At 62.8% G+C, this 16233-nt stretch overlaps 1 protein-coding gene across 4 annotated transcripts in view; it reads right to left on the reverse strand.

Moving 5' to 3' along the window:
• Window positions 1–16233, reverse strand: part of INPP5A (inositol polyphosphate-5-phosphatase A) — a 173752-nt gene that overhangs the window by 87311 nt on the left and 70208 nt on the right. For all 4 annotated transcript variants that reach the window (XM_057734837.1, XM_057734839.1, XM_057734838.1 and 1 more), the window contains exons 3-4: window positions 4406–4506; window positions 821–908 (exon numbers count right to left, since the gene is read on the reverse strand). In XM_057734837.1, coding sequence (XP_057590820.1) covers window positions 821–908; window positions 4406–4506 — 189 coding nt within the window. The remainder of the gene's footprint in view (window positions 1–820; window positions 909–4405; window positions 4507–16233) is intronic.

The raw sequence follows: 16233 nt of genomic DNA on the forward strand, positions 1-16233 counted from the left end.
AGCCATCGGGGAGCAGGGGGAGGCAGAGGAGGGGCTGTGTCCTGATCTCGCGGCCTTGCTGAGCCCATCAGCGTGGAGGAGAGGCCCCTGCGAGCGTGGGGAGGGTCCCGCCACCGAGCAGAGCGCCCGAGGACAGACCCTGGGAGGCAGGATCTTGCAGACGCAGTTAAAAGCAGAGACGTGCACCTGCAGCCCTGTGGCTGCTGCACGAGGGCATCAGACGCCCAGGTTTAAGGATGGAAGCTGGCAGGAGCCTCTTGCAGCAGAGGGGGAGCGTGGTGGCCTCTCTGCTCCGGCTGCTCACGCAGTACGCTCTTCCCCAGCCCCTGCCCTCCGCACACAAGCCCCTGTCCAGGCAGCGGGCCCGCGGTCACCCGCTGCCAGATCTCCGAGCCAGGGATGCACAGAGGAGGGGACCCAGCAGCCAGCACCTGCGCCTGCACCAGAGGACGGCACAAGGGGCAGGCCACCGGCGGGGACACGGCGCAGGACACAAGCACCGGCGGCCTCAGGGCCCCCAGAGATGGGCCTTGAGCCGGTGACCCTCGGGCCAGCAACAGCCACTCAGCCGCCCAGCCTCGCTGCCCCGAGACGCCTCTGCCGAGCCGGCACCCGGCACCCCCATGGCCATCACACTGGCCGGGGCTGCCTCCCTGGCATCTGCCGTCCCCCAGACCACTGTCACACTGTAACTCAAGCACGGCCGCCCCTGCCGGTGACAGAGCTGCCCGCGGAGTCTCTTTACATCACCAGAGGATGGCAGCTCCAGCAGACGCTGGGCTAGTCCCACGCTTATGCCACGGAAGGAGACGGCACTCACCGTGAAGTGCTCCTGGGACTTGTAGTTTTCATCCAGGTAGACCCGTGCCCTGTTGTACTCTTTCATCGCGTCGCTGGACAGCAGTTCTCTGGAAGGAAAAGAGGGAGCTCTTTAATGCACAGCCGCACACACACCTCACCGCCTTATCGGAGAGCTTACGAAGCACAGGAATGGAGGCTCAGAAACCACACTTTACGTGGTCCTGAAAACAGCCACAGAGGAAGGAAGGGGGGGGGGAGGAGATGAAGGCGGCAGAAACCGAGACCCACCGTGCGCCCTCGACGCAGGCTGCTCCACGCCGGTCATGAAATGAACAGGACGGAGGCCCCTCGGGGAAGGGGACACTGGGAACGCACCCAGGGCCACAGGCCGGGAAAGCACGAGGCCACAGCCTGTGGGGGTCCCGGCTGTTTGCGCGCGGCCCTCGCAGGGGCCGCACAGGCGCCCCCAGGCCCGGGCTGCGCTGCCCACGCTCGCTCCTCACGGGGTGGACGCCGAGGGCCTGACCCAGCAGCCAAGGCTGAGCAGCACGAGGTACAGGAGGGTCTCTGGACGCCCCTCGCGAGCTGGCTCCAGCCCTGGCCACACGCCTCTCGGCCACACGCCGTCACCAGGAGGACCGTCAGCAGGCGGCGTCTCTGCCGTCGCTGCAGACGTGGCTGGAACGGAGCCACCGTGTGCCCTCGCATTCCGTGCCGGTGCTGGATGTGTGGTGGCACCCTGCCCCCGCCAAGGGTGTGCACCCCCACCTGCCCAGCTGCGCCACAGTAGGGGAGGGGGACACAGGCGCCGTGTGACCCGCCGACACTCAGGGCAGGAGGAGGAGAGGCTGCGGCTCTAGGAAGCGGAAACGAGGGAGGCGGGAAGGCACAGGGAGGAGGGAAGGGAGGAGGGTGAGGCTCAAGCTGGCCTGCAAGCAGCCGCCCTGCAGGGCCGAAGCCCAGCGTGCTCCGGGGCCAAGGCAAGATGCAGACACCACACACACACGCAGCGGGATGCCGGCATCGCGTCACACTACTGACGCGTGCAGAAGCAACGGATACGACCCTAGTCTACAAAACAGTCAACAGGAACAGACCCAGAAAGGACAGTGGTGGTGGCACTCGCTGAAAAGAAACTTGAAACAGCTATTATAAACATAACCAAAGATTTAAAGGAAAACATGGACACAAAGGAAACTTCTAGAGCTGAAAAATACAGTATCAGAAATAAATTCACTGAATGGACCTAACAGCAAATTAAAACGTAAAAAAGAATAGATTACTGACTAAAAGATACAACTACCCAAACTGAAGCAAAGAGGAAAACTGAACTGAAAAAAATTGAAAGAGCTGTAGAGCCTGTGTGACAGTCTAACTCAGGAAGCAGAGTCCGAGCGCAAAAGAAAAGGGAAGAAACAACACAGGAGCTTTTCCCAAATTTCAGTAAAATTATAAACCTACAGGTTGAAAAAGCTCAAAGAGCCCCAAGCAAAATAAACACAAAGAAAATCAAACTAAAGCAAAACAATCAAGTTGCTGCAAACCAGCTAGAAAGACAAACTCAGCAGCCAGGAAAAAAGACACACTATATACAGAAAATTAAGACGAGAACAACGGCCGATTCTCTCCAGGAACAATGGTGCAGAGGACAATGGAACAATGCCCTTCGAGCTCTGACAAGCCAGAATTCTGTCTACAACAGAAACAGCTTTCAAACATGAAGACAAAGACTTTTCTCAGAGAAACAAAAGCTGTGAGAATCGCTCAGCAGCAACCTGAGCTCAGATAAACGTTAAAGTTCTCAGGTTGGAGGAAAACGGTGCCGGAGAGGATGCTGATTACACAGAGAAGATGTGCCCTGGGGACGGCAGGTGACTAGTCAAACAGGTGACATGTTCTCTCACTTTTTAACCTTCTCAAAAGGCAACTGACTTTAAAGCAAGAATTACACGTATGTGACACACAACATGGGCAGAAGTAAGACATCAACAACAGCAGGAGGACGGCAGGGGACAGGAGCCGTGGGTCGTGAGCTGGGACGCGGCCCCACCAGTGCTGCCTGCCACCTGCGGCCACTCAGCGCGGACGTGCCAGGCTCCTCCAAAGCTGTTCTTTTCTTACTGACTTACCGGAGTTCTTTATATATTTAAGTAATGATGTTTTTTGTCAGTAAAATATGTTGCATATAACTTTTCCCAAGTGTGGCTAACCTTTTACTTTGTTTATAGTGTCTTTTGATAAAGCTTTTAATTTCAACATGGTCACATGTGTGTCTTTTCTCTTGTGGGCTGTACTTTTGCACCTTTTTAAAGAAATCTCTCCCTAGACACTCTCCCACTCTCTGCTCTCAGAACTGTCCTCAGGCCTTTTACAGTTAGTAATAACTGAACTTCTTCCCAACCACAACATGCTGGGGACCCAGTTCCACTGCTTCCTGGCCCAGGACACCAGTCCCCTGGCCCAGATGACCCTGCCACACACGGGGGTGAGGTGGGGAGGGGTTCCGCTGCAGCACATCTAGGTGTCGGCCCCCCACACACACACAGGAGGCCCTCAGGCCAGGGGAGTGAGGACACCCCGCTTGCTGTGCTTCAGAACTACTGAAGCAAGTCCTGACCCTCCGCTCGTCCGTACTAATCCCAGCATTAGTTTCTGTCAAGAAGGCTTTCAACAAATGATCCCACAGTTTGAAAGCTAGAAACACAACGGACTGTGTCAGTCCACACCATCGGGGACCCTAACGGGGGGCCGAGGCCCGTGACGGCGGCTGGAGTCGGCCTCGAGCGGGGCCCCAGGCTGAGAGGGTGCAGAGACCGTCCGTCCACAGACCTGGACACCACACGTGGCCCCACGCCTGCCCCCCCACCCCGACCGCTGCCTTCAACGACCAGCCTCAGACGTGGGAAGTGTCACCTCCCCACACTCCGCCAGTGGGAGCAGTCACAGGGCCCAGAGTCCAGGGTCAGGGAGGACGGGGCCACGTGGCAGGGGACACAGAGCACAGAGAGGGTGCCGGGCACTGGGGCCTGGGGCGGGAGGACGCGCCAGTGGCTGCCAACACCCAGGGCTGCGTGGGCCCCGCCGTCCAGCAAGCAGCCTCTTGGGCCCAGCCCTGCCACCCCACCTGTCCTGGCGCCCCGCCACGTCCACCCCGCCAAGGTCGCACCCTTGCTTCCCGGGTGGCACCACGCGGGCCTGCCGTCCACGGGGCTGCAGAGCACGCACGTCCCACGGACGACGGCACTCTCTGCCCGTCCCACTGTGACAACAGGCTGTGAGCTGCTGCGTGGACGTCCATCCCGCCCGCCCATCTGTCTGTGCCCAGCAGCCAGCAGGCCACACGCCTGTATCTCGGCCTGGACCCGGGGCTGACGTTTCGGAGCTCGGGGCGCCATCACCCCACCCGCGGCCCCGGGCATGCAGTCTCCCCACCCCCCACCCCCCACGCCACCAGCCCTGCACCCACCCCGGGGCCACGCAGACGCACACGGGGGCCCCGCCTCCTCTTTGGAAATTCGAGCCTCCCCCCCGGGCCTCGCCCTCGTGTGCGTGTGGTCCCCACCCCGGGAGGGAGCAGGGGACGGGCCGCGACCCCAGGACTTACTTCACAAACTTGTCCACGTGCGACATGGAGGCTTCATAGTTCTTCCCTCCGAACTCCTGGCAGTGCAGGGCCAGGAAGTGCGGTCTGTGCGCGTGGACGACCTGGGGAGGAACACACGGCAGCGTCAGGGCTCCCGCGGGGCTCCCGTCACGGCGCTGTCCCCGCAAACCCTGGGGATCACGGTCTCCGGGGCCTTCCTCTCCCGGTTACCACAAACCCTCAGGGAGGGCTCACGGTCTCTCAGGACCTTCCTCCGTCATCTGGGCCTTTCCCCCGGGCCACGGAGTCCCACGTGTCAGCGGCAGGGCGTCTGCAAAGGCCCAGAGAGACAACACGCGTCCTGACCCCCTGTGTAAGAGCGGTCACCACGGATGCCGCGATAGCCCACGAGGGTGCACGTGCATGCATGTCACGTGCATGTGTCAGTGCTGCGCACGTGTGTGCAGGTCTCGCACCGTCTGGGAGGGAGCAACGCTGGCCTTGCGAGGAGCGGGCGCCGTCTCACACCCAACGTGCACACCACCTCCCCCGCCCCACGGGGCAGGCCCCGCCGTCAAGGGGGGGGACACGGCTGTGGTCATCAGTGGGACCCGGTCCAGCCCCGCGGGCCCCGGGCAGCAGAGGCGGCTCAGCCCGCCTCCTCCAGGCGCCGCCCGCCCCCCGCAGCCCACAGGGCCAGGCCCACGGCGCCTCCCCGCCCCTCACCAGGGTCCTCCCCCCCCCCCGGGGTTCTAACTAAACTGGGCCTGAGGCAGCGCCCAACCCGCCCACACTTCTGTCACTCGAACAGCGTCGTCCCCGAAGCTGCGGCCACTGAGCTCCCAGCAGCCCCGCCAGGAAGCACCCAAAGACCGTCCCGAGAGCCCCGTCCAGCTGCCCCGCACCCCACCCAGCACGGCGTCCTGACACCCCCGGGGGGTGGCACGGACCCGCCCGTCCCTACTGCCGCAAGCCATGCTGGGCGTCCCCCGCGCAGGTGTCGAGCTGCACGTGCTCAGGAGGGGACCCGGCACTCACGGCCCCGCCTCCTGGGGCACCGGGCACAGCACGTCACCGACGGGGCACACGGCGGGGTGACGAGGCAGCCAGGCCAGCACGCCCACCGGGGGGGTCGGCACAGCCTGGGGGGCAGTGGGGGCGGGGGCCCCTGGGAATGGAGAGGGGCCCCCGAGTGGGGCCCGTGGGACCCGCTGGCCAAGGGCAGCGATGGAGACTCACCAGGGCTCGGGGGCTGAGAGGCTGCCCGTCCCCACCCGCACCTGCCCCTCCGCCCTTCCCTCTGTGCTTCTCCTGCCCTCTCCCTGGTGCCTGCTGACGTGGCAACACTGCCGGCTCCAAAGCATGCGCCGAAGCCCACAGAATTCCCTCGCCCCTCCCCGAGCCCACCACCCAGGGGCAGGCCCCCTGCACAAGGCCATCCATGCCTGAGGCCACAGTGTCAGCGCCTGAACCCAGCCTCGGCCACCACCACACCCTGCCCGGAGGTCAGTGCACCGTGGACAGAAGAGGGCTGCATTCAACGGGCCTCACAGAGACGGGCTGCTCTGGGAACAGCGGCCGTGTGGTCCCTGATGGGAAGGGGCTGCGTTTAGGGTTCAGCCAGGCCACGCCAGAGAGGCGGCCACGGGGACAGAGGACGTGGGGCTCCAGGCCCTGGGTGCCACGCTTCTGCGAGGGGAGAGCGCCGGGCAGGTCTCAGAAGAAAGCACTGCCCGGCAGCAGCTGCCCCCTGACCTGGAGACGGCGGGCAGCACGGCCAGCCTCGGGGAGAGCGCCTGCACCTGGTCCTGCTCCAGCTGTGACCTCAGAACACAACCCCCGAGAAGAGAGGTTCTTTCACTCGGAGGAAAATTCAGACCAGAAAGCGTGTTGCAGCCACGTGGGAAGGCAGCCAGGTGATGGCAGCGGGGAGAGCGGGCCGCCCTGGCTCTCAGCCTGCGCCCCGCCTCAGCGGGTTCACGGGCCGTGCCCGAGGCGCTTCCACTCCCCACCGAGCCCAGGCGCGGACTCCCCGCTCCCGGCTCCCACCCTGAGCCTCGGGCGTGCAGGGACGGGGACCTGGAACAGGCCCAGGTGCCTCCCAGGCTGGGGGCGCCACAGCCCCGCCCGGGGGACCGGGGACCGGGCAGCGCGCCTCGTGCGGGCTCACTCCTGCTCCAGCGCAGCTGCTAGAACAGAGACTCCGAGACAAGCCGGGCACCGCCCGCCCGCGCCCCCTGGCAGGCGCCCTCACACACGACACTCCCTGCACAGCCCTCGCGGGCCCGGAATGACCACGAGACAAAGTTCGGGAACCCCAGCGGCACCTGTGCGATAAAGCACAGTCACCAACCAGGAAAGACTGCGCGTGCTTTCCACGCCCGAGACCTGAATGCAGAGCGCACAAAGGGCCCCAGTCAGGAGACGCCCGGGCCAGCCTGGGTCAGGTCACCAGACAGATCTGCCCTCAGGCCAGGGTTGCGTGTGCACGACGCCGGCCACACCGGGCACGCCAGCCACACCAGCCCGCAGGTGGACACAACGGCCTGGTCACACGGAAGCCACTAGAGGCCCTGTGATGCGCGCAGCTCTGTCACCCGCCCTCGGCAGTACCTGGAACAACATATAAAGCCAGACCTTCACGAAGGGAAAGGGCACAGACTCCCCCAGGAGCGCTCCTCCCGTGGAGGCTGGGAACTCCTCGCGAAGTGAGCGCACTGCTCTGACACCGGCAGACCGTCGTGAGCACGATGGCAAGGTCCACGCCGCTCACCCCTGTAATTCTGCAGCGTGCGCTCTGCCCAGCTCTGCGACGGGTGGGAAAAGGAGAAGGAAGCCCCGGAGATGAGCAGGGGACGCTTGGGTTTTGTGGGCGAAGATGGGGCTCTGAGGCAGCGATGGGTTCCCCGGTTCACGCCTTCCCCTCTCGTCCCTGGGGCTGCAGGTCAGCAGATGCGCTGGGACCACGGCCCGAGTCCCCAGGAGAAGATGAGTTGAGCCGCTTTCCAAGAACTTTCTGTATGAATCCGGGAAGCGAGGACGAGGTGCCCACGGGTGGCCGTTACGCCACCGACACACAGGGTCTCTGGGCCGCCTGCCGCCCTGCCCGCCTTCACTCAACCCAGACGGGCCCCCCTCAGAAGACGGCGCTCACCGGGTGTGGCCTGAAACAGCCTTTACAGCTCAGAATTCACTACTTAGATCACACGAAGCGCCTCTGATCCCACACATCTCAAAAAATGGAGAAATCCCAAAACAGCAGCTCCACGGGAGGGGTGGACGCCACAGCATCCGGCAGCGCCCAGCAGAGGGGCCCCTCCCTGGGACCCAGCGCCAACTCCATGGTGGTTTATCTCAGAAACCCGTGGGGGTCTTGTCTGCGCTGCGGGCCTGGTGGGGTCAGGATCCCGGGCAGCCTCCGCCGGTCACCTGACCCTCAGCTGCAGAGGACAGGTGAGGAGGCCTGTGTCGGGATGGCAGGGGCCCGGGTGCCAGCGAGAGAAGGGCCCGGTGGTACCACCAAGGTGGGTGCTCCAGGAGCCACTGGGGGTCCGGTCCTGCTGTGGGCCAGACAGGGCCAGAGCGCCCCCGACCTCACCAGCCCAAAGGCCCCTTCTCGGCCACAGCTGAGGAGGCGAAGACCGACTGGGGATGGGTGGGCTGGAGCCTCGCACCGTGACAGGGCTGCACTGGCCCCGGAGACCTGGGGCCGGGCCTGCCTGAGCCCACAGCAGCACTGGGGGCACACGGGTCGGGCGCCGCCCGATGGGCACAGATGTGCGCTTCCCAGGCACTCACAGAGCCAGACAGCCCACTCCTCTCTGTCTGAGGCCACCCTGCATAGAGCCTCTCCCCACAGCACAGCCCATGTTCTTCCCAAAGGACCAGCCTGCCCACTCGGGCTTTGCCTCGAACAACAAGAGGCTCTGGGAACGGGCGACGCTCAGCATCAACGGGACAGGCCCGCCAGCTCCAGCACACAACGCTATCTCACCCTGGCGCGCGAGGCTGCAACCCAGGTCTGCACCTCGCGGCTCTCAGGGCCCTCGTCACGGAGCCCCAGAGCAAGGGCAGACGTGGGGCTCCTCCCCCTCCGGTCTCCCGGCCCTGCAGGTCTGCACATGGAGGCCATGTGGCCGCAGGCTCATCTCCACGTGCCCCCACCCCACCCCCACTGTGTGCCTTTCAGGGCCTCTTACTTCTCCACCTCCAAGAAAAGACATGGCAGGAAAGGTCCCCCAGGAGCACTTATTCGTGCTACAAACTCATAAAGCAAAGTGACAAAATGAAGAGCTCAGCTTCATCCGTAAATAAACTGATCCAGTAAATAAGTTTTATTCAAAATTCTCAGAAAAGTTGGCTAACAGTTTTCCATTAGGATTGTGCTTGGCCAGCAACAGAAAACCAGCGCTTGCACAAGGAGGCTGGGCTGGAAGGCAGAGATGGTGCACCTGCTCGCGGACGGCACCCAGGAACCGGCCGCTTCCACGTCTGCCCTGCCACTTCAGGCACCGGCGGTCTTCCTCATGACTACAATATGGCTGCAAAGCCTCCAGTCCTCGTGCCCACGTTCCAGGCAGGAAGAAGTGGAAAGGGTGTAAGGTTAAAGGCAAAGGGGAAACGCCTTCTTTTCTAGAGCTCTGCCAACTTTGTTTAGACAAGAAAGCTCTCCCCAGGGATCGGCCTACACACGGTCACAGGATGCCCCCAGCAGCCATGTGCGGGTGGCACTGGCTGGCACTCTGCAAGCAAGAGCCCAGGATGGGTCACGCACAACCACACATCTCAGGGTGCCGTCTGCCCCCCCGCCACAGCCCCCACCCCGCGAAGTGCCCACCTTTCAGTGTCCCGAGTCCCAGGCTGAAGGAGGATGTAGGGTGGCCACATCTGTGACCGCCTTTGGGGCTGTGGTCTCTGAAAACCACGGGTCAGCGACGCTCTGGGCACAGACGAGGGACTCGCTGATCGAGGAAACCGCCGTCTCTTCTCTTCTCTTGACCCACCCCCACCGAGCCCTCTTCAGACACCATGCTCAGCCGGGGTGGTGGGTGCGACTGCGCCACAGACACGCCCTGCCCCGGTGCCCGCGACTCAGCGCACAGCAGGGCCAGGCGGCCAGGCGTCTCCACGCGTCCTCAGCCTGGAGCTGTGCGGGCAGCTCCCACCCCTCCGCCCCTCGGCCTCCTTTCCCGCCGCCGCGTTCCAGTCTCACCCAAGTACCAAGTCATCTGTCCTAGCTCAGCGGGACAGAGGTTTCTGGCTGGACTCCCTGCACTGCAGCTCTGCCCGGACAGAGGCTGGGGAGGCCCACCCGGCACAGGTGAAGCCCCCATGTGCCCACAACACCTTCCCCTGACTGAGCCACCTTCTGCGGAAGGAAGACTCTAGCCAATACATTTTAACTGGGAATCACAATTAAATTTAAATTTAAACACACAAACTTCAAATAAATTCAATTCCAAATTTAAATTATAGTGAAATTAAGCTGAAACTAAATTTCAGTTGCGCATCCGTTTAAACAAACAGCCAAATAAAACGACATTATTTTAACACCTGAAACTCAGCGTTCTCTACACGATGACCCGAATGACACTTCCTGACGATCCGAGCACAAGTTACCTCTAGGGACGACATGCACACCTGCCCTGAGCACACGCGTGTGGGCTCCCCTGCGCATGGAGAAGCGTGTGCAGGAAGCCTCGGCACGCGCGTCCACTTGGCCATTGACGGAGGTCCCGTCCACCTAAACCTGCGCTGCCGGCCTCACGTGGACACACCTGGCGGAGCACCCGCCAGCGGGGCCCGGGCAGCAGGTGGAGGGACCCCACTGGGCACGCGATGCAGGAGGGGAGGCACTCGTGCTCGCGTGAGGGCAGGTGACCAAGGGGTGCAGCGTGCTGAGCCACGGGGGGGGGGGGGGGGCCGTGCTGCCCGGCTTCCGCGGCCCCGCTGAGCCACAGCGACCGGTGAGCAGCGTGGACACAGACCCCAAGTCCAGGGCTGCTAAGGGGTCGTCCAGAGGCCACCCCCCCTGCCCCCCCCCACGCCCGCCCCCTCGCGGGCCGCGCGCCAGGCCCGGCCACACCTGGCTGCAGGTTCCGGCCGGCGCAGCCTCGGGGGCCGCCTCCACACGCAGCAGATGTGAGAGGATGTTTCAAAAGGCAAAAGGCGGCGCTACACGGGGTCACACACACACCGCACAAAGAGCCAAAGTCACGTCTCGTTGGAAGTGATGCCGTGAGAGCGACCAGATCCTTACCACGAGCCACCGCAGGAGGAGTGGCGGCGGACGTGGAGAAGGACCCGTGCACCGAGGGCCACTGCTGCGGCCGTCCCTCCACACCCACAAATCACACACTTCACGTGCCACGCAAGGCGACTGATCCACACGAGGCTCTCCATGCGCAGCTGGAGGCAAACTGGCAGCCAAGCACGGGAGCTCGTGCAGAAAGAGCTGCTTCGGAAGAGCTGGCTCCCGCCTCCGGCAGCAAAGGCACAAGCGGAGCACCGCGGGCCTCCCGAGGGTGAAGGCGGAGCCCGACGGCGAGGCTGGACCGCCGCATGCCTCCCCGCACGCTACGAGTGGTGACCTCCACCAGCTCCACCCAGGACAGGCCACTCGTGTGTAAAATGGATTGAAAATCACATATGTAAATCCATTCATATCCGGGAGTTCACAGTGATGTGAACTCCACACATCAGTCACCTTGGAGTCAGGATATTCTTCTGAAAACCGGTGGATGAGGAGAATGAAGAAGTTCCCTCCCGTGGCGCCCACGTCTGAGTCTCTCGGGAAACAAACCAAGGAGGGCAGGTCTCTCCTGAGGAAAGCGTCCCAGCTAACACACGCAGGAGAAATGACAGGACTAGAATCTATCAACGCACACCCAGCCACCCGCGGCCCCGCGGAGAGCCTGGGGGGCTTCCCGCTAAGCGCGTACGTCAGGCCCAGAGAGGCCCCTGCGTGATCTCACTCACAGGCAGAATCTAGCAGCCAAACTCAGAGAAAGAGACCAGAAAGGTGGTTACCGGGGAGGGGAGGGGAGGGGAGATGTAGTCAGAGGGCACAAGCCTCCGGTGGTAAGATAACAATTCCGGATCTCACGCACAGCCTGGTGAGCCGTCCACAGTGTGGGGTATGACGCCCCAGGCCCGGACGGGGGAGGCGTCACGGGAGGGGCCGGAGGCCGTTTCCAATGGGGCCGGAAAGGAAAATCCTGGGAAGCAGCAGGCCCAGCAGAGCGTCCGCGGGACCGGCTGCAGGGCGCTAGTGAGACTCTGCTTCTGGAGGCAAAGGGAGAGCCGGGAGGGCAGGTGGCCTTGGCAACCAGACAAAGGGGTGGAGGAGAAGGGGAGACAGAAACCCTGGGACAGAGGAGAGGCACCCCTTCCCTGCCCAACACCAGGCAAGGCAGCCCCGCGCTCCGGACTTTGCTGGACGGACAGAAGAGGGTGCTGTGACGCGAGGAATCCTACGCGTGCAGACACCACCAGCAGAGGAAGTTCAAGTCCCTACAAAGCTGCTGCGAACAGGCCAGGAGCAACGTGCACAAACCACCCGGGGAAAAGGCCCCGCCCCCGAGACAGAATCGCTGAGCAGCCGACCGTGCAGAGTGAAACACACCAAATGGCATCTGAGAAGATGAAAAACACCTGGAATTAGAAACACAACACCAAAACAGAAAGGGAGCCGGAAGAGAGAAAGAAAGAAAAGTGCCGATTAACCTCAGGAAAGAAATGGGATACAAAAAGACAAAATCATCGCAGAAAAGAAGAGTAAATGAATAAGTGCCCAAGGGAGAATCAACTTCAAGGAAGATTCGGCAAGGGGCACAGAAGCCAGAAAAATCCACTAAGAAGGTGAAAACAGCGTCATGAAGAGAGCAGGGGAGGAAGGGGTGAAGGTGGCTGACGGGCAGAGGGGGAAGACCCTCTGCTTCACGGTCCCCGGAGAAGAAAGGCAAAACCAGGGACCAGAACTGATCCTTAAAATCACGGCCCAAGGAAAGCTTCCAAAATAGGAAAAGACCTGAATTCACACACTGAAGGGCTTACGGGGCACCTCGGTAAATTCACCCAAAACAATCGACGCCCGGATGTATTCTAGTGAAACCACGCGATTTCAAAGGTAAAGACACACTCCTCCAGGTCTCCGGGAAACAAAATCAAGGAGACCCGCCCCAGACTTTCAGAGCCAATGTACACGTCAAGGCAGCCGCAGAGTCTCAGGGAGACAGAGCGCAAGGAGGGACCACACACCTCGGCCAACGGTCCTCCAAACATCAAAGCCGGGGAGAACCAGTTTTCACACACAGAATCTAGCCAATTCTGTCCCCGTGAGCCCCTCATGCGGGATCTGCTAGAGCAGGGCTGGGCAGACATTAACCTCGAGAGCCAGGTAAAATGTTAGGCTCCACAGGCCAGCGGTCTCCATGGCAACGCCACCAGGCAGCTGTGGATGAGATGCTTCAAGAGCGGGCGCGGCCGCCCTCCAGGAACTCGATCCCCAACCAGGCAGCAGGTGGGATGGGCTGGGGGTGGGCGGGGTGCTGCCTCCTAATTTAAAGCAGCTATTGTCATACCACCTGCTGGAGTCCTTGACGCGCGTGGACGTAAAGCACACGCCACACAGAAACCTGTATGATGCCAACGTCTGCACGTCGTACGTGAAGGAGCGTGTCAAATCCTACAGCAAGCACTTAAAAATAGTTTACAAGAGGCAAGAGGCAACAACCAGGTTTAAATGGAATGCAAAAAACACACACAAAAAGACTCCAAAAGAAAGCAGAACTGGGGAAACAAAGGGACAAACCAGAAGGTACAAACGTGGAACAGACAGCACGGAGGCCGACCCCAAGCCAACCACATCACCGTCCTGCAAGCGTGGACGGTCTCGACCCGCACTGAGCGCAGGGCAGCCTGACCACCCGTGGGCAGTGGCCACCGTGCCAGCCAGCACAGCGGTATCGGGAGACAAGGCAGAGCCAGCACAGACCCTCGCCAGGGGAGACGGGCGTGCAGGGCCACAGGCTGAAGGGAGTGGCAGAAGGACACCCTGCAAGCCTGGGAGGCCGCCGCAGTGGCGGCAGGAGACTCCAGGGGTGAAGAGCACGTCACGGTGACCAGAGAGAATTCGTCAGGAAGACGCCAACCACACGTGTGTGTGTGGCCAGAAGCAGAAACACTCACGCAAAAGAGCACGGGTGCGCACACACACACGCGTGTGCACGCTGCCCGGGCAGACTGCACAGAACAGGCCAGGTGCAGCTGCAGGGCGTGCCCTCTTCCGTGCCCGCTGCCCTGGGTTCTCAGGGGGTCCTTACACGCCTGCCTGGATGGTCACGTGCACAGACCGGACGCAGAGCAAGCACTAGACAGCGTGTCCGTTCGACGCCACCACAAATGTCGTGGTGCCAGGACCAGCCGTGGGGGGCACCCGGGGCCGCGGGGCCTCGCAGTCCCTCCTGAACCAGAACCGCACGTGAAGTTCCAGCCCAGAGCTCGCTGGGCAGCTGAGGACGGTGCTGCCGGCCTTCCCCGGCCTCTGGGAAGCAGCTCTGCGACCTGAAGCAGGCCGGACAGAGATCCTCCCGGGGCCGACGGCCGGACATCTAGAGGATGGAGAGGAGTGTCCCGCCAAGGTGTGGGCAGCGCACTCAGGTCACAGCTGGCGGGAAGGGACCCAGCGAAGCGGGACTGGACGGGGCAGCGGGCGGCAGGCCCCGGGAGGGTCGGCACCTGCCGCCTCTGCCCACCGGACTCGAGCTCGGCTCCCACCCTGCCCACCTGGGACAAGGTCACTGCCCAAACTGCACGTGGGCTGGGCCAAATTCCTTACCAAGAAAAGGAGCTTCTGCGAACTTTAGGGAAAAAAACAGGCAACCGATAAAAATAGGTGGGTTTGTTCATAGGAAGGCTCAAGAAAAATATTCCGGAAAAGAGTGAATTAGAAATTTTGGCAAGGAAGAGCCTTGGGAGTTAAAAAAAAAAACAAAAAAACAAAAAAAACCCCCACCATCCAGCCAAACAGAAAGCAGCCCCTCCCGACACAGCGCAGGCTGCCGCGCGAGAGGCGGCCCTCGGCTCCCAGGACACAGCAGAGCCGCCCCCCGCCCCGCCCCCCACACTAAAAATAGGAACAGCCAGGCCTGGTCGGGCTCCTCCCAAGAGGAGCATCTGAGTGACCTAAAAAGGAATCACATCCTACAAACAGCCCGGGGACGCGGGAGACAGACGAGGGGCCGGAAAGGGACAGAGGGGTTTTCCCCAGAGGGGAGATCGTTGCTGATCACCAGCCACTGAAAATGCCACCGAGGAGGTCTGCCCGCCCTGGACACCCAGGCTGTCCCTCCTCCGCCCCAGGGCCGTGCTGGGACCGTGTGGGTGCACACTGGGTGCCCGCCCCCAGGAGGAGGCCCAGACTCAGCTCCTGGCCGCCCTGGCCGGACACGCTCCCGGAGCCCAGGCCCACGGCAGCCGCCGGCCAGCACCCAGGACGCCACGCGTCTCCGTGAGCTCGCCAGCAGGCAGAGGGCCCGGCCGTCCAGTCGGTGAGGGTGTCCCCCGGCCCCGTGTGGGGCAGGAGGGCCACTCCATGTCCTGGGGTGGGTGTGGGCCTGGCAGCCCACCCCGACGTGCGGGACTGGAGCTTTCTCAGCGCAGCCATGAGCCCTGGGCACCCACAGGCACGCTCGACTGCAAAGCCACAGCAGCGTCCAGCGGGCAGGGCCAGCGCCCGCTGGACACTAGGCCTGGACAGCTGGACACAGGCTGCTCCTTTTAAAGAGGCAGACACTTGGCACTTGGCTCACTCTTAACAAAGCCTGTTGCTTTGGGACATCAGAGTTCTTTATGAACGGATGGATTCTAACGTAAAAAGCACTCTCCCCCAACCTGGGTGTGGGGCAGGATCGCAGCAGGTCCTGGGCAGACGCACGAGGCCTCCCACCGCCGCGCACGCGCTCACCTGGCTCTCCGCACGGACCGCAGGGCCAGCTGGCAGCCAGGCCCTGCTGTGCTGGGCACAGCACGACACGCCTCGGAATCCCTTCTGGAACCCTCCTTCCTGAAGCCGGCCCCTCCTCCCTCAGGGCCACTTCCAGCGCACAGGGGACTGTGAACGCGGCCTGGAAGGGTCCCGAAAGCTCCCCGCCCGTGCCCCCGGCCTTTCATCACCGTGGCTTCCTCCAAGCCCCCACCCCTCAGCCACCCCCTCGGCTGTCTCTTCCCAACCCCCATGCCATGCCGGACCCCGAGTCAGAGGCCTCCGGAGTCCCGGCCTGCAGGCCCCCCGCTCCGCACCCAGCTCCCCTCCCAGGCTGCACGTGGTCCCTGCGCGGGGGCCGGGGAGCCTCCGGGAGCCCCGTCCCCCCAGGTCCTCAGGCCCTGCCCGGACCCTGCGGCCCGCTGCTCCCGCGCGTGTGGATTTAATGCGATGACCTCTGGATCTCACAGCAAGCAGCACAACGAAGCTCTGTGCCCCATCACGGAAAGTCCGCCACGGCCGGCCAGTGCCCCTGCGGGTGTGAGCCCCCCCGGGATCCACCTCGGAGGGAGTCCTGGGGTTAGGGGTCAGAGCGCTTCCCAGAAGGGCCGCCTGGACTCGGCCGTGGGCTCCAAGGGGCTGAGCCCACGTCTCTAATATCAGGGGCAAAGGATGCAGCCACGCTGACACCAGCAAGCAAGTGACCTCGAGGGCCGATGGGGACCCTCAGCCGGGGCACCACGGGACCCCCAGAGCTGCCGTGCCCGCGTCAAGGGCACAGCACAGACGCGTGACACCCACAGCCTGTCGCCAGCTCTGCGTGTCTCCGTAAAGAACCTCAAACGCCGCCGCCTCGGGTGAGGCT

Source organism: Hippopotamus amphibius, chromosome 5 (genome assembly GCF_030028045.1).
Source record: "Hippopotamus amphibius kiboko isolate mHipAmp2 chromosome 5, mHipAmp2.hap2, whole genome shotgun sequence".
Classification (NCBI taxonomy): Eukaryota; Metazoa; Chordata; class Mammalia; order Artiodactyla; family Hippopotamidae; genus Hippopotamus; species Hippopotamus amphibius.